Consider the following 26,344-nt stretch of genomic DNA (forward strand, 5'->3'; position numbering starts at 1 on the left):
CACAATTCATCGAGTACTGTCAGTGGCTGAAGCAAAGAGCTGGCTGTTTGGTTAATATTTCAGTAAAGTTGTCTTTTTTTGTCGCTAAATCACCTCCTCACAGACATGACGAAGCTCTCAGAGGGTGCGATAGAGGTATGGTCAATCTTTTCAGTATAATTAATAGGCTAAAACATAATTTTCAAAATGAAAAACCGCTGAAGTTGAATATTGTTTGGTGCAGTTTTAAGTGCACTCTTTGTTCAGCTGGAGAAGTTAGCAGTCATTTGTTTGCATCCCTAGCTAGCTACTTTTTGTTATGTAACGTTAACTGATATAGAGACAAAAAACCCGAACGTTAGTTAGCTTAATGTAACACTAGCAATCTTGTTAACGTTTGTAATTTAAAAAAAAAATTTCAGTCGACATTGAACTCCAACACAAGATAATAACTTTGAGTTATCTTTTGGGGAAAAAATCGAAACGTTTCCGGATAAAACATAGTCAACTATCGAACTTGACAACAAATAGCTAAGGCTAAATTACAATTTGTGTTTCCAGGCTTTATCAAATGGCTCCGGTGGCAACGACGCAGTGCTTCAGTTGGTGGTGAGTAACAAAAACTAGGATCACACAATCTTTCCTTAACGTTACTGTTCAGCCACTAACTACACCACTAAGTTACGGACTTCACCTTTCCTGTATTTGGTAATAATTTATTGAGCTTAGATTGACACCATATGCACAGATGTCTTCTCATGCATTTGATCAACCGTCACATTTCTGCAAACCAATGCTGGGTACTCCTCAGGGTGGAAAGGTTTCTGAAACTGCACTTCAGATCATGACGCACAACTCATAAATTCAAAATACTACAATATTTAGTAATTAGCAGTATTATCTTTGGTGACACACTGCGCATATTCAGCAACAGGGGAGACTCCAGGAAACAGATCCTAACATGATGCGGCTCACTGTATGAGAAGCTGAGCTTGTGTAGACTCTTATTTCCAAAAGAAAGTTGACAAAATATTAACACAGGCAATAACTTATGTGTATTTGAATTTTTGAATGTACCATACACCAAAACTAAACGCAATGACATCTGTCAGCATGCAAAATCACACAACCAGACAAACAGAATATTTTGGAAGACAACCCTTTATTTGTAATATATATTGAACTGTTTCATTTGTACATCACCTTTCAGAACATTCGCAAGATTGATGGAGGAAGTGGTCCAGCTCGCTTTCGAGTGATGATGAGTGATGGACGGCACACTCTGTCCTGTGAGTTTTGTTTTTTCTTCTTCTGATTTGAATATAATTTCTCTTACACAACCATCACACAAAAATAGGAAGGCAGATCTGGATCCAAAACAGACAATGTGATATGTAAAACAAGTTATTGCAAATGATTATTTGTTGTGACTAGTATTTAGATTTAATTTACATTAATGTGGTTAACAGCATTCAGACACTAAGTCAGTAAGTTTCAAGGTTTTTCTGGATCTCCTTAACAGATATTACCCCATTACCAGGTGAATGAGGTGGCATTTAAATGGCTAGGAGCAGTTATTCTCAAGAGCCCCTCAGTTGAATTATCCTTGGCTGCCCCTTACTGATTTTCTTTTCTCACTTTTCTACACCTTCGCAGCCTTCATGCTCTCAACCCAGCTGAACCGCATGGCTGAGGAGAACAGACTGGCCCCGAACTGCATCTGCATTCTGAAGAGGCATGTGACCAATATATTGAAGGATGGACGGTATGCACCTTTTCTTATCTTTATATCACTGTCTGTATAATTGTGTTGATAATTGTGAGCATGTTTAGTTATTGTCTTGCAAAACTAAATGCACACGAGGCTATTTTCTGCAGTTTATGGTGATGACTTATTACAGGCGGGTGGTAATCATATTGGAAATTGATGTCATCAAGCCTGCTGAAGATGTTGCTGGAAAAATAGGTGACCCTACTCCTTACACTGAGGGTAAGGCTTCAAAACGCATTTCATAATAATATTTGCTGCTTGTATTTGTACTCAGTGAATATGTTTATGTAGTGTGATTCTGATATTTACTTTTTGTTTTTATTGTTAGACATAATGCAGGCTAATACTAATGTCTAATCTTTCTTGCAGGTCAGGTTAAAGGCCCCCAGTCAGTGCCGAACCCTGAAACAAACCGCCCTCCACTACAGCCCCAAAACAGAAATGAAGGTGTGAAGGAGGGCGAGTTTTTATTTTAACTCTTGAACATGAATTATGGGTGAAAATGTTCAGAATTTACATTTTGTGGGAAAACACTGTGCACAAATTGTTCACAAATAACCACCAGATGGCGACATTTCTCTACTGCTTTCTATGATGTGGGTGACCCACAGATTTACAGGACACAAGTCATTTTGACAGCCCCGCTGAGAAACATTTTCATTTTTAGCTTTCCCAAGAGTTTTTTCAGTGTTATCGGCACTCATTCTCCAGAGCTCCCCTTTTTCATGTGAATGCTTGGTATCATAAACTTTAACAACTATGATCCTGTGTTGATGGGCAGCTGTCTCTGCATGTCAATCATTGTGTTTATCTTTCTCTGGATGCACAGTAGAATACACAAACAAACAAATACGTAGCAACACAGACTACCTGGAGAATGTACATTAACCCCCTTAAACAAACATTTATTTTTGAAACACTGCAGTTGTTTATGTCAAAGATAAGCAGTGGATCACAGCATAGCAAATAACTTGGACCAGGAGAGATGTGCAATCCAGCTTTTGCTATCTTCTACTGTGTGTCATAGCAGGTATTCATCCCTCTAATCTGCCGTGTGGGAATTGAGGTTGTGGCAAGCACCCTCCTCATCAGCACAGTCATTGTTCATTTCTCTGTGTGTGCTGCTTGATCTGGGGGCTTAATTACCAGAAGTGCAGTGGTTGGCAAAGTGGGAGGACTTAAGTGGACACTTTGAACTCTAATCCTCCGCGTGAGACGCACACAAATCAAATGTGCAGCGCTTGTTCAAACGGAAAATCTCAAAGTCAGGCAGCACAGCTCTCCTGGGGAAGAGCATCTCCAGTTTGTTATAGCATTTCACACTCTGCCCTGATTCTGTGAAATGTGAATCATCCTTCTCACTGAAATGCTGGATCACACATCTCCAACAACTTGGTTTGACAAGATTTTTGTTTTCTGTTTGAGTCTTTCCTCTTTCTCGACTCAAGAGTCAACCGTTGTAAATGTACTTTAAGTCATTAGGTTTTTCTTTGATGAAACTTCCCTCATGAAGTGAGATAATTACAGTGATCAAGCAGTTGCAATCCAAAGAAATTGGATTTTTGCAATTTGTCTCTGATGAATAATGTATGTGCCTCTCTCTTGACTTCTCTCCATCACTGCTCTTCATGGATCATTTATTTCTCTCTTCATCCTTCCGACAGTGCACAGAGGTTTCAATAAAGACTTTGGGAAGAAGGCCCCATCTGCTATGCCCAGTACACCAGGGGGCAGCTCCAAAATTGTGCCCATCGCCAGCCTCAACCCCTACCAGTCCAAGTGAGTATGTTTTCCCAATCAGTGGGAAAAGACTGTATGTATTTGCCATGTTTGGGACAGTAACAACATATTACTGCATGCATTTATAATATGAAAACTAAAAATGCAACAAAAACCTACTAAACACCAGCAAAACCATGTGTCTGCATATTGAAGCTAGACATTGAAGACAACAGAAGGCAGGCACAATATCATGAACACTAAAGAATCTAATGCAATTCTATACAATGGCCTTGCCACAGATACAACCTATGTAAAGCTTTCTATTGTCAATTGAGACTGTCTGAGAAGTGCCGAATGAACTCTTGCCATGGTAACGTTTTAGTTTCTTGTGTTGTATTAGATTATTTTCTGTTGGAAGCAGCAGAGGAGGTGTTTTCTGCATTATCTGTCTAGAGCCACACCTTTTAAATTGGGTATAATATCAGCAGATATTATCTTATTGCAATATTATATTGGTATTGGTGAATGTGTTGACCAATAAGTAACAAGATTGCAGAACAGAAATGCCAAAGATAAGTCAGTGTCCAAGTAGTTTGTCCACCAGTGAGCATGATGACACTATTTTTCACCTTTTAAAATGTCATGCTAAATGCAAATGTCCTGCTCAGAACAGATCTAGGTCACAATTCTTAAAAAGAGAGAATTCTTATCAATAATATCAATTTTTTTAACTGTATTAGTATTGGCCTCAAAAATTCAACATTGGTCAGGCTCTACTGTGAATTGACTGCAGTTGCTGTGCATAACAAGGATGTCTGGAAGAATTTTTGGAAGGCAAGAGAGCCTTAAAATGGAGTATCCACAATGATACTTTTTTGTTTGTGTAAGAGACAGTGTCAAAGCTGAACCTCCCTGCACAGTTGAACAGTAAAGGCCTTTCTCACAGAGGACATTTTGATTTGCCAAACACAGGTGTTACTGATGACATTCCCAACGACTACATTGTATTGAGGAGTGCCAGTGCTGGGCTCACACTGACTTACTGGCACCGTTAATGTCATTAGCTACACTGGTGCTTTTCTCTCCTATGAGTAATCACAATGTCCCTGAAAAGCCTGCTGCAGAGGAGGCAAGTAAATGATACATGTTCAGTGTCATCTTTATACATTGCCATTCATCCAGAGGGCCTCTAGGGGGCAGATTCTTAAAAGGTTGAGTTGATGAATACATGAATTAATTGAAGAATAAATGCATGCATATGTCGGTGTACATTCTGGGTCCATGAATCTCAAAGTGAACACTGACATGAATCACCTCAGACTTGTCTTTGTCCGGTAGGTGGACCATCCGCGCTCGTGTAACCAACAAGAGCAGCATCCGCACATGGAGCAACTCTCGTGGTGATGGCAAACTCTTCTCCATGGAGATTGTGGATGAAAGTGTGAGTGTTATTGTGGTCTCACTGTTCATTTTTATGTTATGTAAATAAACAAGATATCATGAGTTGGAAATCCTGTACTGTCCCTGACCTACTTTAATCAAATTTAATATTTTATTACAGGGAGAGATACGAGTGACTGGTTTCAACCAAGAGGTGGACAAGTTCTACAGCCTTGTTGAGGTTGGCAAGGTGAGATGTTCCTCCAAATAATGATTCAGTATGTCCTAATTATCTGCCAAAACTGTCTTTCACTGTGCTGTTAAAGACGGATTTGGCCGCAGACTGTTCTAGCAACAGCTGCCAGTACTTTGTGAGTTAAAACCATGGAGACCATGAATGAGTCATGTGGCTACACTGTACCCATACAATAAGCAGCTTATGATCATCTGCCAGCCTTTGTTGATCCCCCCCGACTGTCTGAAGTCGTATCTTGTTTGCACCATTCAGTCAGGTGAAATGCTCCCCAGATCTCTGATTAACACGTGGGTCATCCATCTGTATGGGTCAGGTTTACTATGTCTCCAAGTGCTCCCTGAAGATCGCCAACAAGCAGTACACATCAGTGAAGAATGAATATGAGATGACATTCAATGGAGAATCCACCGTCATCCCCTGTGAGGACAGCTGTGATGTTCCCATGGTGCAGTGTGACTTTGTCTCCATCAGTGACCTGGAGAACAGAGACAAAGATGCCATTGTTGGTAAGGAGCAAAAGTAATGATCTACACAGGCATTTCTGAACCCAACCTGTGTCATTAAATCTCCCAGACTGCTGTAATCAGGTTTTTTTTCATGTTCCCAGACTATATTTTGAGACAAAAATAGTAACCACCCTGCAGCCCTACCTACATATACAAAGACATGGCATACTGTCAAAAATAAAACAAAGCCCTATACATAGCCCTGAAATTTAATCAGCAAAACTTGTGCAGCTCAAATCTGATCTCTTTATGCAGTTCAAGTTGCAGACCTCTAACAGCTGGGTCACACTGCCTACTTAAACCTCTTGCTTTTCTTTTTCACACCCGTGTTAACAGGTTAGAACAGACGTGCAGCCGCTGCGCTGCGTCATCTAGAAATTTGGCATGTTGCCTATTTTTTCCACGATTCTCAGCACAAATAGACAGTGAAAATGATCTGTTGACATCATACCAGCAACATTACACATTTCACTTCAGTTTCAATGTTTATATCTGTAGAGATAACCTCTGTTATGATTTGGCGCTATCTAAATAAAATTGAATATTTTCTGTCTATACTAAAAATAATAAAAATACAATTAAAAATTATAATGAAATAAAACATTCTATTATTGATGGCAAATTCAATGTGTGTGTGTGGCCACCACAGTGTGCAAGCTGCAGCAGTTCAGCGTTTTAATTATTATAGGTGCTTATAGATATTTATAGAGTGAAACAGTGGGTTGAATACATGAGTGAAACTGCCTTAAACCCTCCAAGTACAATAGTGTAACAAAGAACGGCTGAATAAAACATTTAAAAGCAGCCCATGTAAGATGTTAGAAAAACCTAGCCTACAGTCCAAACAGGTTAAAATATATGGTGGAGGAATAAAAAGAGTGGATCTGTACACACCTATGCGGCTTGGTGTCCCTGTAGCCAGCTACAGAGCCATTTCTTTTGATGGGCCCTAATAAATTTTCCTTTTAGCTGAAGCCTGTTTTTTATTCCTCCCAATCTGCCCCACCTCTTAAACATAGTCTTATCTTACAGTATAAAATATTGTATCCAAGCAGCTAGTTAAACCAAAACATTGCTTGAGACTTTTTTAGACTTTGCTATTGAGAAACCTGTCAAGCCCTACTTCACACTGTCATGTCTGTGACTCAGGATCAGGCCTTGTAAACCCTTTCAGGGCAGAGCTTGAGGCTCAGTTTGTTTTTGTGCCGCAATTTTGTTGAGGGATGATCCATCTGGTATGAGCTGTTTTTTATTCTATTTGAATGGTGGCCATGTTTTGCCTCCCCATTTTATGAGACATTAGTTTTGATGTTTTGTATTCTTTAAACAAATGTACAAAGAGCAGAGTTGTGCAGCATAGTGCATAGGGGAGTGATAACATCATTACCCATCTGTGAATGAACCATACACCAAACTACTGCTTTATTTCTGTGTTTTCTATATTTTCTGGTTTATAAGTACACATTGTTTTCCTTTTTATGGAGCTCTGTGAGGCATAAACACATCATAATTCTCTTAAGCAATGTGTATTGCGAAAAGCATAAACCGATCAACCGATTCTCAGAGCCCAGCTCTTACTGAGGAGTTCCCAAACACCCAGTAATAAGCTATTGTAAGCAGAGGATAGAGTTTGTAGTGGGAAGTAGAGCCGGATATGCTGGGAGGTTGAGGTAATTACAGTATACGAGCAGAGAGATAAAAGTGGTATTAATAATACTGATGACAGTAATAGCCTGTAGTGCAGATTGACTTTGGGCCCTATGGCAGAGCCAATGAGAAAATGAGAACCTGCTGTCACAGGTAAAATGAAGTAATAATAGGAACCTGCTTGTAATTCTTTTAATGAAGACTGCGGCTTGTACTGCTGTTTGAGTAATTTCTCTCCCGCGTACCAGTCGGCATCAAAGTTTTCTTCATGATGGTTAAATACATTTAAAATGCCTGCACCCAGTGGGTGTGGGGTTTTATAGATGATGATTGATGTTGGTGATGCCGCTCTTGCACCTTTACAAATATATGGCTCTGCGTTATGAGTGATTGCATTAGTCAACAAAGTAAGCTTGATGAAGTGTTTTGGTGGAAACAGTTAAAGCCTATTTCATGGATTCTCTCCTACATTATGGGTTAGGGTTAGGGTGCCTGGTTCACAGGCTGCTGACCTCACACCTGATTTGAAATGATGAATCACTTATTTCCCAAGATCCAATTTGTGCAGGAAACCATGAGACCTAGAATGACCTGTGGGCGTTAACAACACAATCAATATTTATGATATGTACATGCGGGAACAGTCTGTTTGTCTGGGAAATTAAACCATATGTGGTCGTGGTCTTCTCAACAATGTCATGCAGTATATGGTACAATATTAACTGCAAAATCAATCCTGTGTCTGCCTCTAATGTGCAACTCTGACTCATGTTTTCCATTACAGATGTGATTGGAGTGTGTAAGAGTGTGGACGAAGTGACCCGCCTCACCACTAAGTCCAACAAAGAAGTGTCCAAGAGGACACTCAATCTGATGGACATGTCCGGGAAGGTGGTGACTGTCACGCTGTGGGGAGAGGAAGTGAGTATGAACACTAGATGGAGAATAAAACATGTAATGGGGTAGAGGTGTTGTGTCTGGAGATTTTTATACGGGAGGTAAAAATCAATACCAGCCTTTATAAAGCATAGACATGCCTGTGCCTTCTTCTCAGAACACTTTTCAAATGTTAATCATCATCTGAGAACAACTGTTTTTGAGTACAGAGAATTAATGAAATTGTCTAACCCTTCAGACCTTTGTTCTTTGATATAGGATGGTTTAGACCATTTACTATAAATTAATGAAGCTAAACTAAAGCTAGATCACACATTCAGGGGATGAACACAATGACATGAGCACCTGTAATACAAAAAGCCTGCAGTAAATGCTATCTGTTTGTGAAGCTTTTCAATTTTTGGTCAGACTGTCCGAAAAGTGTTTAATTAGAGAGGTTGTTCAACACATTTGGTGATAACTGTTCAGCAGTGTGAGAATCAGAGACCTTTAACAATGTGTGCCGTGTTTAATGGAGGCGAATGTGGTTGAAATCGCTGACTGAATTCCCTGTCACGGGGTGATGAAGTAACTGTGGTCCTGCAGTTGATTTTTACCTGTGGCTCAGGGGGACTGTGCTGAGTTTGCCACCATTTCTTTCCTCCTGACAAGAAGCACAGTGTTGCTGTTTGTTTGTTCGACAGATACCCCTTTTCCAGAGGGACTTTCTGAGGTACACAAGATGTATAGCTTATAAAGAACAATGGCAATGCCAAAAAGCAAGTGTTGGAGATATTTCCCCCATTTCTGCAGGCTTTACTGTTGCCCCCCTCCTTTCTGTTATTGTTTTTTTTGGTGTCCTTATAGTAAAGAGCACTGAAAAACTAGGAAGCTGACAATTAAGTATACATGAAGTACTATTTCACAGCCATTTTGGAACTGAACTAATAAGAAATGTGTTCATAGCTCATAGCAGCATGGCTCTTTTGATGGCAATGTCGGTCTGTCTTTTGGTCCACCACTTTGGTTCAGGTTGAAATATCTTAAGGGATTAAGGTGACATTCTGTACAGACATTCATGGTCTCCAAATGAAGAATCCCACAGACTTTGGCTCTCTTGAGATTTCCACTAAATATCTAAACAACTATTGGATGCCATGAAATTTGGTACAGACATTCATGTTCAGCACTGGATAAATTGGATGACTTTGTATATCAGGTAAAATTCTTTGCATTATGACCAAATGACATTCCCATCAGCCTTAGCTGTAGCATTGTGCTCAGTGGTTTACTCATTATACCTGCTAATCATCATCATCATGTTAGCATTGTTCAAATGAGCGTTTTAGCATGCTGATGTTAGCATTTAGCTCAGAGCTCCGCTGTGCCTAAGTTCAGCACAACAACTTTTTAATGATTGTCTGTCCTCTGTCCACATCTCTTGTTTTGTGTAGGCTGAAAAGTTTGAGGGCTCTGGGCAGCCCATTGTAGCCATTAAGGGGGCGAAGCTTTCAGACTTTGGAGGCCGGTCCCTCTCTGCGTCCTTCAGCAGTACCCTGATGATCAACCCAGACATCCCTGAGGCATATAAGCTCAGAGGCTGGTAAGTGAGCCTGAGGTTCATAGATAATGCAGTGCACAAAATGACTTATGTTCCAGCAATTGTATACCCACGACAGAGTGCTTTTGTTGCAGGTATGAAACATGGTATACTTTTAACGCCAGAAGGCTTTTTCTTATTTATTTCACTCGCTGGAAGCTAACTTCTCGCATGCAAGTATTGTATAAAGTATGAAATGATAGAACTCTAAGGATTTAAATGGCGGGTTTCCATTTCACCAAGTTGCTAGAGTGCATGCTCGGATTCTCATTATCAAGATTAGTTTTCCTCCATTAGCCACAATGTGGGGGGTGCTTCAATGAAGCATTACATCTAAATGGAAATCATACTTAATCTGTGAAAATGTGTTTTTTACTCCTCTAATCGCCTTTCCAGATCAAATGAAATCCCGACTAATTTCTGTGTGATTATGTTGATTGTAGCATTTATTTTCTCTTGTGTGTTTTCCCTTGAACACATAATATTATGTGGAAATTAGCCAAGATATCTCTGTCTTTAAAATCAGAGTGGTTATCTGTGTACGTGTAGTCATGCATATTGCACTGTAGTTGCATTTATGCAAGTGCCACAGCCAAACGCAGAGTTTTAGTACAGTGTACTAACACAATTAAGGCATGTGACTCTATTCCTTGAAGATTTTTTTTTTTGGCTTTTCTTGGAGTGGAATAGAGAAACACTTGCTTTCATCTTTTCTTTGGGCTCGCATGCCATTTCCTCGATTCCTTATTTTCTAAATTACCTCTCCCTGGTGTACAACATGCCCAAAAATAAGCATGCAGTATATGTATGTGTTTTTCCAGAGGTTTGGATAAAAAGACAAGTTGTAAGTTGTTTTTGTTATATTTTTAAATAAAGACACGTCGTTAGATGGCTGTATGAAGTTGAACAGGTTGGTACATGATTAATAGATGAGGCAGTGCTCACATGGACTGAGGTGGGGGTTGATACTTAAACTCACTCCAGCGCTGGGGCACGCTGATTGATTTGTCCTCCTTATAGATCCTACTTAAACAGGCGGGTCTGCTCCTCCTCTCTGACGTGAAAGAAAATGTCTGTATTTGTGAGTGGAGAGCCAATCGATTCCATCCAAAGGGTTTCATTTCTTTACTTATTTTTTTGTTATTTATTTTCTGCACTGAAAAATAAATGACCGTAAACAGTTCAAATGTATTTTGTGACCACTGCAGTTTCTTATTCTGACTGGACAAATGTGACTGAGCATTTATGCACAATCGGAGGACCTGATCTGCATAATTAGAGCAGTGAAATGTGACTCTACTTTGCAGGTGAGAAAGAGGCACCTCTCAAAATATGCTCAAATGTGCCTCTTTTAATCAGATGTCTTGGCTCATGGTAATTTCTTGATGATAGTTTTAGCACCACCCTCTGGCTTCTCTGAATATATATTTTTATTTCATTTATCAGAATGCTAACTACTGTGAACTGCTGTTAAGTGTTTTGGTGATGGGATTATTTTATATTTGCATAGTGACAGAAAGTGGTCCATTATCAGGACCACTCGTGGGTCTTCTGCCTTCTTTTACCCAAACACCATTAAGTCCTGAATCACATCTCCACATCCCTGCTGTAGCATAGGCTTTTTTACAATTCCTGTGCTCTCTTCTGTTAAATGACAGAGGGATGTTCCCCACTTTCTCCAGTCACTTCTCACTTGGACAGCCAGAGATAATGATCCTTAAATCCTTGTGTTGGTTTATCCACTGCAGAAGAGAGGTTGGCCCATGTGGGTCCTCTTTGGGCATTGGGTTCCTGCAGGTTCGCAGCCATCCACTAATGAACAGTTTAAAAGTCACAGATGGAGGGAGGCCAGACCTGACTCATTACTCTCTATCCAAGTCAATCCAAGTGAGAACCACGCTGAAGACAAGATTGTTATGCATCAAGTCAGAGAGCTGTAGCCCAGCCAGCCTCATGCTGTGAAGAAGATGGAGAAAATAGCTTCGTTAGTGAGTTACCTTTATTTTAAGGTTGCATTACAGAGATGATATCTAGTGATGAGAATCAACTTGTTAGTGTGTGTGTTTTCATTGGAAGACTGCCAGCTGTTGAATACATAATGTGTTTTGTCATTCTGGTGATAAGCCTGGGTCTCAGGATGGTAGCCGTTCACGAAGTGTGCCCCTTAATGATTGTTCTTTAAGCCAAGATGTGAACTATTGAAAACAACAAGGTAGCAAATCAATTAAACTCTGGATACATCTTTTGATGATTCTTTTTTTAATCTTGCACAGAAGAACCCAACGCCTTTTCAAAGATGGATCTTTACTGTACAGCCAAGGCTGCTGAAACATCATTGTTTTACTCATGCGGAGGCGTCTTAATTTGATTGTGTTTTGGCGCAGACCTTTGGGACTTCTTCAAATGAATAGTCTATCCTTGGTGGGCTGTTGACTCGAACTCATGCAGAGTATTAGTGGTGCTGCTCAGCACTTTCCGGTGTGTTTATAAATAAGAATGCTGCCCTATGCACTAATTATCTTGATCTTGGGTTTGTCTGGGATCTTAGTGCGTTGTTAGCGTGCATGTGCTGTATGCCCTCACCCTCCTTTGGAGATGACTTGATACAGGTTGCCAGCTTGGCATTAAATGAACAGTAAGTTCCTCTTTGTGGAAATTATCAGTGTAAAAATCTTTATGTTCACACTTTCATCCATCTAACTGTGTAGATGCAGTTGTCCATTAGGTGGCAACAGCACATTTAGAGATGCCTTTCCCCATACTGTCAGACAGGGCAGTCACTTTTCTGTTAACTACATTTTGTCATGTTTATTCTCAAAGCTTGATGCTGTCAGCCTGTGACATTTGTCACAAACTCATTTAGTCACACAAGTCCAAGCCGACATTTCTTCCTTATCCTGACTCCAGTATTTCCACATGTACAGGCCTCAGCATACGGTTACGACAGTAATTATGTCAGCCTAGAAGCAAACAAGCTCTAACACAGCAGTCTAGTGAACATGATGCCTCATTATTGAATTGTAATAGTTAGTTTACCCAAATGTTTCACTATGCTGTATTGATTTGGGGGAAAAGTGGAAGAAATGCCAGCTGAATTACTGGTGCTGTGTTATTAGCAAAATTGAATTAGTAACTGACTTACTGAATGTTTTCAAACCAAATTTGCGAATAGCAAAAATGCCAAATATTTGTTGGTTACAGCATCTCAAATGTGAGGATTTGTTTTCTTTTTCATTTATAGTAGTAAACTGAATATGTTTGGGTTTTCGACTGTTGGACAAAAAAAGCACTATTTTTGGTTGGGTTCAAGAAAATAATTGGCAGGTTATTTGATAATGAAAATATTTGTTAGTTGCAGCCCTGTTTTGACTTTCTATAGACAGTTTATTTTACTACGTATGCTGGCCAGGCATAGAATTGCAACTTCAGTGCTTTTCTAACTCAAAATACTCTGATGGAAGCTACATTTTAATATGCCGAGGTCATTTGAAACACAGCAAAATAACAGGTTAGGAGGGAGTTCAGTTTGCCTTACTGCACTATTTAAATCCCCTTTTACCAGAAAAATACAGTAGCATAACTATAATTTATTCTGTTTTTCTATGATATACTTACCCTGTGGAGCTCTATATAGGACAAACTCATAAAAATTAAACTATTGTGACACACTGGTGAGTCTACTGATGCATGCAGAACTGTCTACTAAGGTGTAGGAATGACATGTAAATATTGGGTTGCTGTATTTCCGCTTCTTTATTCTACAGTGTTCTCTTACACAAATGGTTTTACAATTGTAGCCTGTGTGATCCGTCCATTATGAGGAGAAATAAAGGAAAACGTGCATTTGTCCATGTTTACAGTAAAAGAAACTACCTCTGTGTCTTCTTTGAAGTTACTGGTAGTTTAACGTTTGACCACATGTCACTCACTACAGATGAAGTAGCTAACACCATGTCACACACACAACACGGAGTAATCGTGTTTGTGGTGCGTTTGCCACTCTCAGCCCAGGCATTAGAGTCTTAGCCCCAAGCTGAGAGCACTGCTTACTGAGACTTTCCCCAGCATCCCTTCCTGCCTCTTCCTTTGACACATCTCTGCTCCTGTCCTGTCCTTGTTCATTGACACACTGACATTTGACATGTCTATGCCATGCACATGCATGTCTGGCAACCTCCAGCAGTCATCCATCTCTGTTCCTGCAGATAGTTTGTCTCACTGAAGCCATGCTGCTCTGAGCTGAGATCTGCCTGCTTTCAGTTGACTGTTGCACATTTTCTGCCAGGTCTAATTTGTCCTCTTTGTTTCCTTCATCACGATCACTGTCTACCATCCCATTTCTGTTTCCTGTGCTCCTCGCTGTCTCTACGATAAAAACAGCAGCAGCTTTAAAACTGAAAGCTGTCACGGTGGTATCTTGTTGAGTGTTTTACAGTCCTTTCAGGTATCTGTCAAATCAGATGTCCAGAGCAGCCTTGTAACACTGTGAAGACTCACTAGTCTGCAGTCGTAAGTGTGATGCATTTTTAATCATCTCAGATATGTTGTCATTACATTTTTCTCCTCTTTAGAACATCTGTCTTAGGAGAGATGTTGAGCCATGACACAAAATGGTATTTCCATTTTATCTGCTTTGATTTGTCAGAATATCTTTTTGCAAGTTCCTAACTGGGAGCAGGCACCATTAAAGCAAAGCGGTGTAGGTACACTAGTGAGGAATCTGGTGCCACCATGAAGAATTGCTCACATTTGTCAGTAGGAGTGGGAAATTGGCAGCTTGTGCGTTGCTCTGGCCACAGTCTGAACCGTTAATGGGGATATTTTCAATTAGTCATGCCTCCAGGAGCAAGGCATGCTCTCCCTGTATTTACTACCTGACCTCCCCATTGTGTGCCACTCTGCCTTGTGGCCAACAGATTAGTAAGCTCTATTGATCTCACTGACCATTTTAAACTGTTTTTTTTTTTTTTTTTTTCTTCTCCCCCACAAGTACATTTTACATCTTCTCCTTCTACCCGGCCTTCCCTCTTCTTCTTCCTATTGTCTTCCCTGAATTACCGGGAACATTGGGCGAAAATGGGTTTCTGATATCACTGTAACAGCCCTGACCCTGGCCAGCTCATCTGTCCCTCTGCTGTTGATTCATTTCACAAGCCTCACAGCTGAGCCATCCCTGATTTGACAAACACAAATGGATGCTCTGCCTGGAACAAGATTGTTCTTTTTTTAAGCTAACTGTTAAATGGACAGCCTGCTGACTGTTGACAGTCATGTAAACGGCAGTGTATTGTGTCTCCTGCTTTGGTTCGGCTGTCTTGAAATGAATGAAGCCAAAAGTAGGCCTGGCATAACAAAAATATGATTCTTTAAAGTGGAAATGCAGCTTTCTTGTATGTATTTTTATCGAGGTAAATTTGGTGATTTACTGTATACGTAAGTCACAGATTAATCATAATGAACATAACCGTTAGTAGCAGTCCTACAAGTATACTTGGTTAACTGTGATGGGGGTCAAGTCAGCAGTGACTGATATTACTTCTTTTCTCTTTCACGTAGGTATGACAAGGAGGGTCACGCCATGGATGGACAGTCTCTGACGGAGGTGAAAGGTGGTGGCGGGGGAAACACCAACTGGAAGACTCTATCTGACGTTAAGACGGAGCACCTGGGACATGGAGACAAGGTACACACATGCTCAGCCTTGCTTTGAAGCACTCAAACATTCAAGTTATGGTAACCCCAGACATATTGTTATTCAAGGATGATTCTTTGAAGATATTCAAGGACAAACCGAAAGACTGGTGTTGAATCCCAAACAACAAATATGAAAGTGCTCACAGTCAAGCTGCATTTGTACACTGTACACATTGCAGGTCTATATAGTTTTGCTACAGTGTAACCTTGTCACTCATAGCTCTGCTTTGCAAAGGTACTTTTAGATGAGGGTCAGTGTGATGAATCTTCATAATCATTGAGTCATAAAATGACTGCACCACCAGGTGTTTAAAATCGGATCCCACTATGGTTCCTGATCTTCTGCTCATTAATCCCCCTGTATTGTGGGAGCCCTCTCACAGCTTTGGTATGTGTTCATGGTGAAAGTCACATTTATCTTTGGTATTGATTACTAACATTACAGGCTCTATTTGTTACCCTCTGTAATGAAATTACTGCCCTCAGATAAGTCAAATAATAATAGTAATATGTGTTCTTTAATTTCCCTTTTTTATTTATACTCTTGAGGGAAATGGTGCTCACAGTAGTGTATAAATTGTCTATAGCAGATAATGTGACCTGTTCAGAGATCTTAACTTGAGCAATTTAACAAATTTAACATGCTCTGCGCATTAGTAATCATCACAGTATGATGAAAATATCCCATTAAGACTAGGAAAATTGGTAGATGCAAGCGATTATGATAGGGCACCAAGATTTTGCTCTGGCTGTAAAAGACAAGACTACGCCACTGGAGATCGGGCATGTATTGTCTATTTGGAGGCTCAATGGCTTACAGTTCCAAAAATCTCAATTAAGTGAAAAATATATTTTGTTGAATGAGTAATTTCAGGATTTTCATAGTGGTGAAACTGTGCGTGCTTGTCTGCTGCCCGAGGCTGTGAGTGACCCTGTCCTACTTCTGGTGCCCTCATAATTCTCTCTTCTATGGCCAGAACTGCAGAAATCTCATTCACAGATAGTAAATGGCTTATTGCTCCTCCTTATGCCTCTTTTAGAGTAGCCACTTGAGCTATTCTATCAATGGTGGCCTGCAATGCAGCTTGAGCAGCCCCATCTATTTCTATTTCTTTTCTCTTAAAATCCACACCACAAATCCTGACTGTAACCATTAGCCCCCTGTCAGGTGAAGGGCTTCTCCTGGCATTAGCTCCCTGCTGTTAAGGAGGAAAGGTTTGACCCTGGGCTACGGAGGCTCTTGCTCTTCCTCAGCATGGTGTGTGATGAGGCCCGGTACTGACAAAGGAGCTGAGCCGAGGCTGTCCTCAACTCCTCTGAGACATCCCATACACAGGGGCATGCGGGTCAGCCCTCTCAAGACCCCCCTAACCAAAGTCTGCTGCGATGAATTGTCCCTGTCACAAAGTCTTTGTGTCACAATCTCAAGTTTCCACATTGCTTACTTTGCCCTCTCTGACAGTAAGTGGCCGCTCTCCTCTTGTTGGCTCGATGCTGCATTTGTGAAGGTCTATGACAGAAGCGAGAAACAAGTTCTGTCCTCTCCCACTGTGGCAGCCCTGCTCACTCGCACGCTAATTGAAGAGGTGTTTACTTGATTAATTGGACCTCCTTTTGGAAAAGCAGCAGAGATTGATGTCTTGGTTGTTTTTGGTAAATCAAAACAGTAATTAAAAAAAGCATAGCCAGCGGCTCCCTGTGTTGGAACAGGATGATTTTCTCCTATTTTGTTGCTGTCATTTACCACACTCTTAAGGGCTTTTTTATTTATCTGACGTGACATGGAGTATCAATCGTCCTGTTTTGGAAGTTAATTGGGGTCGAATTCCTTTTGCATACTAACGCAATGGTCACCGCTTGGAGAAGAAAGAGAGAGGAAAGAATTGATTTTCATTGTACTTACAGCAGATGTTCTATTTTTGAATAAATTGTTTTCCTGTTTAATTCTTAAGCAAATATTTGTGTACCAAACTTTTTTCCTTTTTCGGTCCTTTGGAGAAAGGCTAATTACAGGTGATTGTGGCCTTAAGTGTTTTTTCACAGATAACATAGTTGCATTTGTATAGTGGCATTAATGATTGCTTGATGCACTTGGATAATATGGCTCCAAGGTGGCAGGCCTGTCGCTCTGCTCCCTGATCCTGAACAGGCACCTGTTAGCCTTTATCAAAGCGTGCAGGGGCCTAGTCTCCTCTCTGTTGTCACAGCCAATGCTGAGGTTAGTAAGAGGGGGGCTCTGTCCAAAACAATTAGCTGTTAGGGCGCGACAACTATCTGCCGCGTGCATTAGGGCCTGCCCTGCAAGAGGAAACCAGGGCGAGAAGTGATGTGACTCATCTGCAAACATGTTGAAGCATTTCATCTCTTCGTTACAGCACACCCTGAGCTTCTTTTTGCATGCATCTATTTCTATCCTGTGGGAATTCAATTCATGTCACTTACTTGAGTGTTTTCCATGTTGACTACGGAGGTTTCCTGAAGGCTGTTTATGTGCAGCCAGTTTATAAAGTTTGCCTCTTCCCCACAAAAGCAGCAGCTACCACACTAGTTTACATTTGTGTCAGAGCCATTAGGATTCTGCTTAGGAGTGTAACTTGTGCATCTGCTACACAAATGTTGCTTTCTGCCTGTTCACGTACACCACTATATGCTCCTTAAAATGTCATCTTAATGTTAATTTCATGCTGTTTTATTCATGGTTTTCAACAGTCACTATATTTAACATACAAAACACAAAGGTCGTGAGAGAGAGAAGACATCTAGTAAGAAGTACTTTCCAGTAACATTATTTGGCACTGAACTTTTGTTTATATGAATTTGTGTTTGTTTATATTCCCTTTCTTAGGCAGACTACTACACCTGCATAGCTACCATAGTGTACCTGCGCAAGGAAAACTGCCTTTACCAGGCCTGTCCCAGCCAAGAGTGCAACAAAAAAGTTGTAGACCAACAGAATGGCATGTTCCGCTGTGAAAAGTGTGACAAAGAATTCCCCAACTTCAAGTACCGACTCATCCTTTCTGTAAGTGACTCAGCACTGGGTTCCCTAAAACTTCTAATAGATTATTTTTCAGCTATGCCACACATGCACTCACACACGAGCATATGTGCTGAGGCTATGGGTATCATCCTTCTAGTCCTTCTTATTTCCCTGTCTTTCTGTTCTGCTGACTGACTGTCCTTATTCATCTTTCTGTCTCTCAGGACACAAGCCACTCTCTCCCCTCATGGCTCACTCCCTGTGGTTCAACATTGCCCCAATTGGCTCTTTGCAGTTTAATTTAGAGACATTTAAAGCACATTTTTACACTTGTTTAAATCAAAGCTATGCCTGGTTAATTGCTGCAGCTTTCCATACTGTGCTGTTAGTCATTTTACAGAAAGTGCAGGGAGGAACACAAATACAGCCCCTTTTTCTCAGCTTGTTTGAAAACAAACATTATTTTTTAAAAAACAACATTAAATACAAAAACTCACTTAGTCAGCAACAGAGCAATTGCAGCCAGGCATCTGAAATAAGCTGCTTTTGTTTTGTACCAGTCGACATATTGTTATTCTTCACAAGCTGTAGCATAAGCTGTGAATTTGCTTCCTCTGTATCTATCACAAGAGCACCGTGACTCTGCGTGTTTTGCCAGGCTTGCCAGCAAGATATAGGCTAATTAGAGGATGTAATGATTTCTTAAGAGCAGAGGCATGTGTTAACATAGCATATTTAAGCATCCAGCAACTACTCTATCAAACAACCAAATTAAACAAAATTTAAACAAGAGTACATTGATCTTTACTTGTGTATTTACCTAACTTTTCTTCCCATTCACTCTTGCCTTTTGTTTTCTATATTATCCGACAGGCCAACATTGCAGATTACGGGGACAACCAGTGGGTGACGTGCTTCCAGGAGAGTGCAGAGGCCATCCTGGGCCAGAATGCAGCTTACCTGGGGCAGCTCAAGGACTCGGTGAGACTCCCCTTGCTGAATATAATACTGGCCTCAGGAAATAGCCAGGGCAAGAGCTAAACCTCAGGCCTTGTTACTGCCAAACATGTACACTCACACACTCTCCTGCATAGATGAATATGTGTTAAAAACACCTACTGTGCTTTGTTTCTTCCAGGCATAATTACTTAGAAAATCACAGGTGGCATTTTTCAGTGTTCAGTTATCAGACACTTACTTTATTTTGCACTTGAAACTATGATATAACATTTGATTAAAAGAATATGTATCCCTTGAAATTGAGCCAATCAAATGTTTCTCAATTTCAGAACGAAGCTGCCTTCGACGAGGTCTTCCAACAAGCCAACTTCAACACTTTCGTCTTCCGCAGCAGAGTGAAGCTAGAAACGTATAACGTAAGTAAAACGGGAATGGTAATCAGTCTGATAAAATGTCTACGGGTTTGTTGTCATCACAGCATGCTTTGAGGACGGATATATTGCTGTAATAAAATGGAAAACACGCCTGTGTTAAAGACTGGGAGGGAAATAAATGATGCAGCCCTGATTCCCTGAACCACCACCATTCCTTTGTAGGATGAAAATGCATAGCACGTAAACAGGTTCTTTATGGTTTAGCTGTTTGTGTTTTTCCTCTTTGATAGTTTTCCCATTCATTTACTCATTACAAAACTACGCTGCTTTCACTTTGACTGACAGAACTGTCTATAAAAAACGGAGTTTATGCTGCTCATTTTCAGTGGCTTTGTGAAGTGTGTGCACACACAGATTAGTCGCGGTCACTATTTCCTGTAGGCCACACAGATAGAGGTTTGTTTTGAGGGAAGCACATAAAAGAATTGATTGGGCTGGGACTCTGAGCAGGAAGTCTGGAGCTAAGCCAGAGGCTGCATCCGCCTTCAACACACAGAAGAGGCCACTGTGTCTGTCACATTCAGCTCAGCATCCTAACTGCCGATGGCACTGCTACAAGCATGTATTGGCGGCTGCCTCCAAACCCCACATTCCTTCAACAGACACCTGCAACCCCTCTTTCAGTTTATTTTCTCCGTCTCAATACTACAAGCCAGCCATTGTGCCGTGCTCTCACATGTTGTCATGTATACAATATTGTATATGCTTGATGTAGGACAAAGCAGGTCCTTAACAGTTAATGACACCCATCCACCCTGTTGTATCATACTGAGGTTTATCAGAACAGTTGAGGGAATTATACTCATCTGGAATTCAATCAAGAACCTGCAACAGTCACATGAGGAGTATGATGAAATTATCCCTTATAAAGACATTAAACACTAAAACACACTGTCGGCACATTTAAATGTTACCCTGGCTATACATACTGTTGGTAAGGTAGACAGCAGATGTGACATTGATATACAATATTAAAGCCAAAACAATTAATCAATTAGTCAGTCACAAGAAATGTGAAGTTTTGTTGCCTTTGTCTGCTTTATCTCATTGAAGTTTTGAAGGGTTTTGGACTGTTGATCAGACAAAACGAGCTATCTGAAGACATCAAAATGTGATGGGCATGGACATCTTATAGACTTACTGATTAATCTGTTAATTAAAGATTCTGGTAATAGGTTAGTTGCAGCCCTATACAATATATTACATATAGCTCAGTGTCGCTAGCAACTTCATTATTATCACTGTATTACATAAAAGACAATGACTCAATTGTTGTAAAGAATGATCAACATTTATTGGTCATTAGTATTAAGCATTGTTATGCATTTGTTGCTCGCCATCACACTGAACCGAAGCCTAAATTACCAAGACGTCCTCTATAAGCACAAAACCAAGACACTGTTGAAAGAGCCATTAAGTATGAAGTCAGAACTATATTCAAGTTTGTCCAGCCATAATTAATCTCATTCTGGCATCAAAATCCTTAAATAAATGAACATGCAGCCTTTTTAAAGGATAAATATGGGGAACCAAAAGCCATGCCACTGAGTATAGTTTACTTGATGCTATTAAATCAAAACACTCTGATTAATTACAGTGTATTTATCAAAACAATTAGTTAATGTGGGTGTGATGCATAATGTAATTATTTTCACACAAATCAACATCAGAGTTGTATTTTGGCATTCATAATATTGATATTGTGAGTGGGTAATTGTGTTGTAACTCTCAAAATGTCAGTGGATGAATTACTTTATTACTATAAATGTGTTGTTACTGTCAAACACAATCTTTTAAATATTACCACTCAGCCCTTGACTCTGACAGTCTTAAATCTTTAACTTGCCTGACATCAGGAATGTACGCTTGCGGCTACAATATTAGAACTGCTGTTGTTAAGGACTCATTGTCCCTGTCGGCTGTGTCTAGACATTGTAACTGATTTAAGTGTCTCAAAAGGATGACAGTGATGAAAAAAGGGGGCTATTGAACATTCAAGGCTTTTCATCGCAGCACTGGCCCAGTGTTGGCCACTGCAGGCCCAGTTTCAAACAGAAATGTGGTGGATTTTAGCTGGTCAGCTAATATTTTCTCATTTATGAATCCTGTCTGTGTTACAAGACGTGACCATCACTGATCACATGATGAAGTCTGCTACACCATCCTGGGGTTACAGCACAGGATGAGGGTGTGAGTGTAGAGTAGTGAAGTGGTTTCCAACACTGGTTGTCCAGAGTACTGCTGGTTTTCTATTCCACCAAAGATCAATTGCACTCAACCAGTTTTCCAGGGCTGGGTAAGAACCACTGTAGCAAGGTGTGCAGTGATCACATATACAGCCTGCAAGTAGGTTAGGGATTTAAAGTGAAGATTTGACTGGGTTTTAAGTTACTCATCAGATGCTGGTGTATGCGTGTCTGTGCCAGTTTTCAGTCGACTCCTCATCCCCCCTGCTCTCTTTTTAAAGGCTGTATAGGAGATAAAATGTCTTGTTTTGCAAGTATGAAATGGTTAGTTTCCCTGGCTGTTGTTTGCTGTAAGTGTTCCTGGCAAGTTTAAAGCTGTTAGAAAAAGGTCACAGTGGAACAAATTTATGTGTGTGTTGTTCCTCTTGTGCTTATGTGTGTACACACTCACAGTGCTGGCTGCAGGGGGGCCAGCACAGGTTGTCCAAGTGTGGATCAACACCCAACTTGGCTGTGTGTGTTGTTGCCTGCTTGCAGATTCACACACACACACACACACACACACACACACACACACACCTCATCTTACTCACCCACTCAACAACTGTAATATGGTGGAAGTAAAGTACCACAAAAACAATTTTTAGTGGATTGGCTGTCAGTCATTACTAATATTCCTTCATTTGATGTAGGAGGAAGAAAACCCTGCTTTTCGACTATTTGTTTACAGAAAATTATAATTTAAATTCTGTAAGATTATAGTCACATTTATGCTATCTACTATCATTTGGTTTGTGATCTGAAATGTTCAGGAAATGTTTTATTTGCATGTTACATATATTTAACTTCAAGACTTCTACAACATTGATCAGAAGGGAGAATAAGGGTGTGTGTGTTTTTTAGCAGAGAGCGCTGTGCACACTTGTTGGACGGATTGATTAAACTAAACAAAATCAAGGAGCGGATATTCTTGTTTTGATTAACATCACGTTCCAATCAAAAATCAGATGGATTTCCCTCTTCCCTTTCCAAAATGTGATTTAACCACAGTGTATAAAAGTAGCTTGCCAGACAAGAGTGTGTAGGTTTTAACTAGGGCTTCACTCTTAAAGTTAATACATTTGAGACTTGCATTGATGATTACATTCGAGTCACAGAGCGAAGCACTTCTTTATCTGAAAGCTAAATCCCCGGCGACCTTTTGGAAACCCAGACAGTCGTTTAACAACACTTAAAGGTGCCCTGTGGAGTTTTCTCATAAACAAAGTTTCTGTTTATTCATTGTTACTCACCAAAGTGCATTGTGTTTATCCTTGAGGCCTGACAAACATGTCAAATGTTTTTTGTCTTACTTGTACAACATTTGCATCTTATATATTTTTAAAATATATATTATAAATCACCATGTTGCACCTTAACTCACACCAAGATAATAGCCAGAAGTGACGCATTTGTTTTGTACAATGCATTACCAAAATGTTATCTGGTTCATTTATCCATATATATTGATGTATAGCGTTTTCTGTTATTTCTTATTGTCGTATTATATTATGTCTATATTTCTCTTGCATCATACAAAACTAGTAAAGAGATTTATAATGGACTATTAATAAAAAGAAATGTGGGCACCAATCCAAAGGAAGATGATTTACATTTCACCCACTTCAGCTGCAGAGGATTAATGGAGACAAAATGAGTGTAACCTCTGTTTAAATGCAGAGAATAATGGCCCTGGTAGGAATGACCTTCCCCTGTCTAGACAGCTGTGGAGGTGGTTATGGCTTTAAAAGCTGCCTCTTTTTTGTGAAACATTCATTTGTATGCCAACACAATTCAGATACCCAGTCCAAAACGTCTCACATTAACCCACTTCGTCATGGGGGAAAAGGGAGGACTCCCTTGATACTATTTAATTTTCCAGTAGACAAGTAATATGTTGCATATATGATGAAGTATACTGAGTGATGAGGGATACAGAGTCTTTTGTAAGTACTTTCTGGCTGGGAAAACACATTGCACTTAAGGCAGCACCCTGCTTTTGTAATGAAACAGTTTTGGGTCAAAGTGAACTCTAAGGGTAACTACACCCTCTAATTCAGCTTGTAACCTACACCCCTCAAATTCTCTCCCAGCATATTTAAAAAATGTAACACAGGAACAACGACCATGGGAGGCATGACCTCGTGGCTACGTCGCATGTGAAGCATGGGGTCAGGGGACACGAGGAGACTGACTGCCCACCGCTCAGTATAGCATGGACAGCAATGTAGAGCTGCTAGTCAGAGCTAGCCAACAACATACGACATAGACCTCGGAGTCTTGCCTGTTTCGTCACAGTTAGGGATGAGCTAGAGAATTCGGCTAAACCATACTTTCAAATCCAAGCAGACACATACAAGCTAATTTTGAACAGATAAGGCTGTTTTTTTTTCCACACAATATGAAAACCTGTCAAAAATATGTGTCATGCAAATGGGTTTTCTTATGGTTTGTCTGACAGGATGAATCCAGGATCAAGGCTACAGTGATGGATGTGAAGCCTGTTGACCACAAGGACTACAGCAAGAGGTTGATCATGAACATAAGGAAACTGGCTGCTCAGTAGGAACTTATGATCCATGCCAAGTATTCACATTTTCCTTTCTTTCTGTTTGGCCAATAAACAGCTCTAAATGTATGGCGTTTGCTTACAAAGCAATTGTGTTTAGTTTTGTTTTTTTACTTTCCTATGAATGAGTAATCCTCAAAGTACTTGTGCCTGTTCACCTTTCCTTTTGTAAAATAATGGTATGTGGCCTGATTCTGGAAACAGTTTTTTTTTGTTGGTGAACATAACAAAGTATATGGATTTGTACTTTCCTTTTGTTATTTGGGGAAGCAGAGCAGAGAGTGGGTCAGTAAGCCACAAAAACATCACTGTGTCTGTCTTAAGTCAGCCAGCTGTTCCTGCATGTACTGAGGTCATGTGGGGGTGGTGGCTGCTTTAAGCAGAAGACCAGCACAGTAGCTTGCACTCTTTTCACTTTCTGACGTGCACTCAAAATGGCTGGGCTGGACCTGCACATCCCTGATAACACAGTTTACTCTCCCACTCTTTTTTTTGCTCCGCTTCTCACATACTAACATAAGCACATACACACATGCACAGTGCAGACCTAATGGGAAATGTACTGCAGTCTATTTAAGTAGCTACAAGGTGTTGTCAATATTTTCAAAGCCTGTAACTGTTTTCTCTTCTGTAGTTCAGTTTTTGTGTGATAATTAACTCTGAAAATAAAGATGCTTATAAACAAGTTATTGTCTGTTTTACAATGGATACTTGAAGTCTATTTGTGTTAATTGAAGCACATAACTGTAATGTGTAGATCTGTTGAGCTGACACAAATAGCACCCGATCCTCTTAAAAGCAAACAAAAACATGTACAGCTATTTTCTTTAGGAGTTGCACTTTGCAGGGGATTTATTCAAGGACTGGCGCACAATGCCCTCTATCTCCTCAGGTTTTGCTCAGATGTGCAACAGATTCCCCTGCAAACTTGACTTTCATGTTGTATTAAAGCAGAACATCAGTGAGGCTGCACCTCCTCATTTTTCTTGAGATAACGTCTCGTTTCTGCTGAGCGCTGCATCTGTTGCCCGTAGTGTGCTGAGATGGATTAAACCTGTCTCTAAATGGTGAGGAAAGGTACGTTTGACTTATTTATTTTATTGTGCCAGCCATGCTTGGAGATATTGATTTGAGTTTGCCTGTGATCGCTTCCCCACATCTCTGTGCTGACACTGTTTGGTTATTTTAACTATTAATGTGCTTCCTCTACAGTATGTCTTCCTAGATGTTGCAATACATGTATACATCTTTCATAACGCCAAATGTAGTTATTGTTGTAGGAAGTGTCAAAGGTTGCCAGCGATGTCTCACCCCATTCCTGCCTCTAAACTCCCAGTTAATCATACAGTAACAGCAGAGCAGGCCTGAGAGGACCTGGTGGCTGTTTAGCCATCTGAGCTGAAACATTTTATTCAGTGATGCACATAGCACCGCTGAGAAAGAAAGGTTGTACTTCTGCCAGGGTAAATCTAGCAGTTTCCCCTGGGAGTGGGGGCTAGAGTTATTTTCTGCCCTCATTTACATCAGGCATCCCATAAGCTTTTATTTGAAACAGGAAAGCTCCAACTATTGTTAAAGCCTCAACTCGTGTGAAGCCACTTAATTCAATTCTCACCTGTTTTGTATTTTTGATTACACAGTTCTAGTTAAGTAAAAAATGAGATTGTGATGCATTTCTAATTGATTTTGCACTTGTTAGAGTGAGACTGGCTGACTAACTCGACTGAATTACGTCTGTTACTCCG

General features: G+C 40.3%; 1 protein-coding gene across 3 annotated transcripts; it reads left to right on the forward strand.

Annotated features, from left to right (window-relative positions):
- The first annotated feature begins 10 nt into the window (after positions 1-10).
- rpa1 (replication protein A1) lies at positions 11-25,268 on the forward strand. 3 transcript variants are annotated; one of them, XM_070905728.1, is made up of 18 exons: positions 11-135; positions 541-588; positions 1,190-1,268; positions 1,636-1,744; positions 1,881-1,969; positions 2,120-2,199; positions 3,016-3,019; positions 3,415-3,529; positions 4,811-4,913; positions 5,034-5,102; positions 5,422-5,614; positions 8,046-8,182; positions 9,592-9,740; positions 15,294-15,420; positions 18,277-18,453; positions 19,285-19,392; positions 19,701-19,787; positions 24,492-25,268. In XM_070905728.1, exons 1-18 carry the CDS (start codon positions 106-108, stop codon positions 24,594-24,596), a joined length of 1,809 nt encoding a protein of 602 aa, XP_070761829.1. In that variant the 5' UTR covers positions 11-105; the 3' UTR covers positions 24,597-25,268. The 3 variants fall into 3 exon arrangements, with proteins under 3 accessions (XP_070761829.1, XP_070761828.1, XP_070761827.1); XM_070905727.1 differs by lacking the exon at positions 3,016-3,019 and having other exon boundaries at positions 2,120-2,209; positions 3,424-3,529; XM_070905726.1 differs by lacking the exon at positions 3,016-3,019 and having other exon boundaries at positions 2,120-2,197.
- Positions 25,269-26,344: the final 1,076 nt, after the last annotated feature.

This window comes from Enoplosus armatus, chromosome 5, assembly GCF_043641665.1.
Source record: "Enoplosus armatus isolate fEnoArm2 chromosome 5, fEnoArm2.hap1, whole genome shotgun sequence".
Taxonomy (NCBI): Eukaryota; Metazoa; Chordata; class Actinopteri; order Centrarchiformes; family Enoplosidae; genus Enoplosus; species Enoplosus armatus.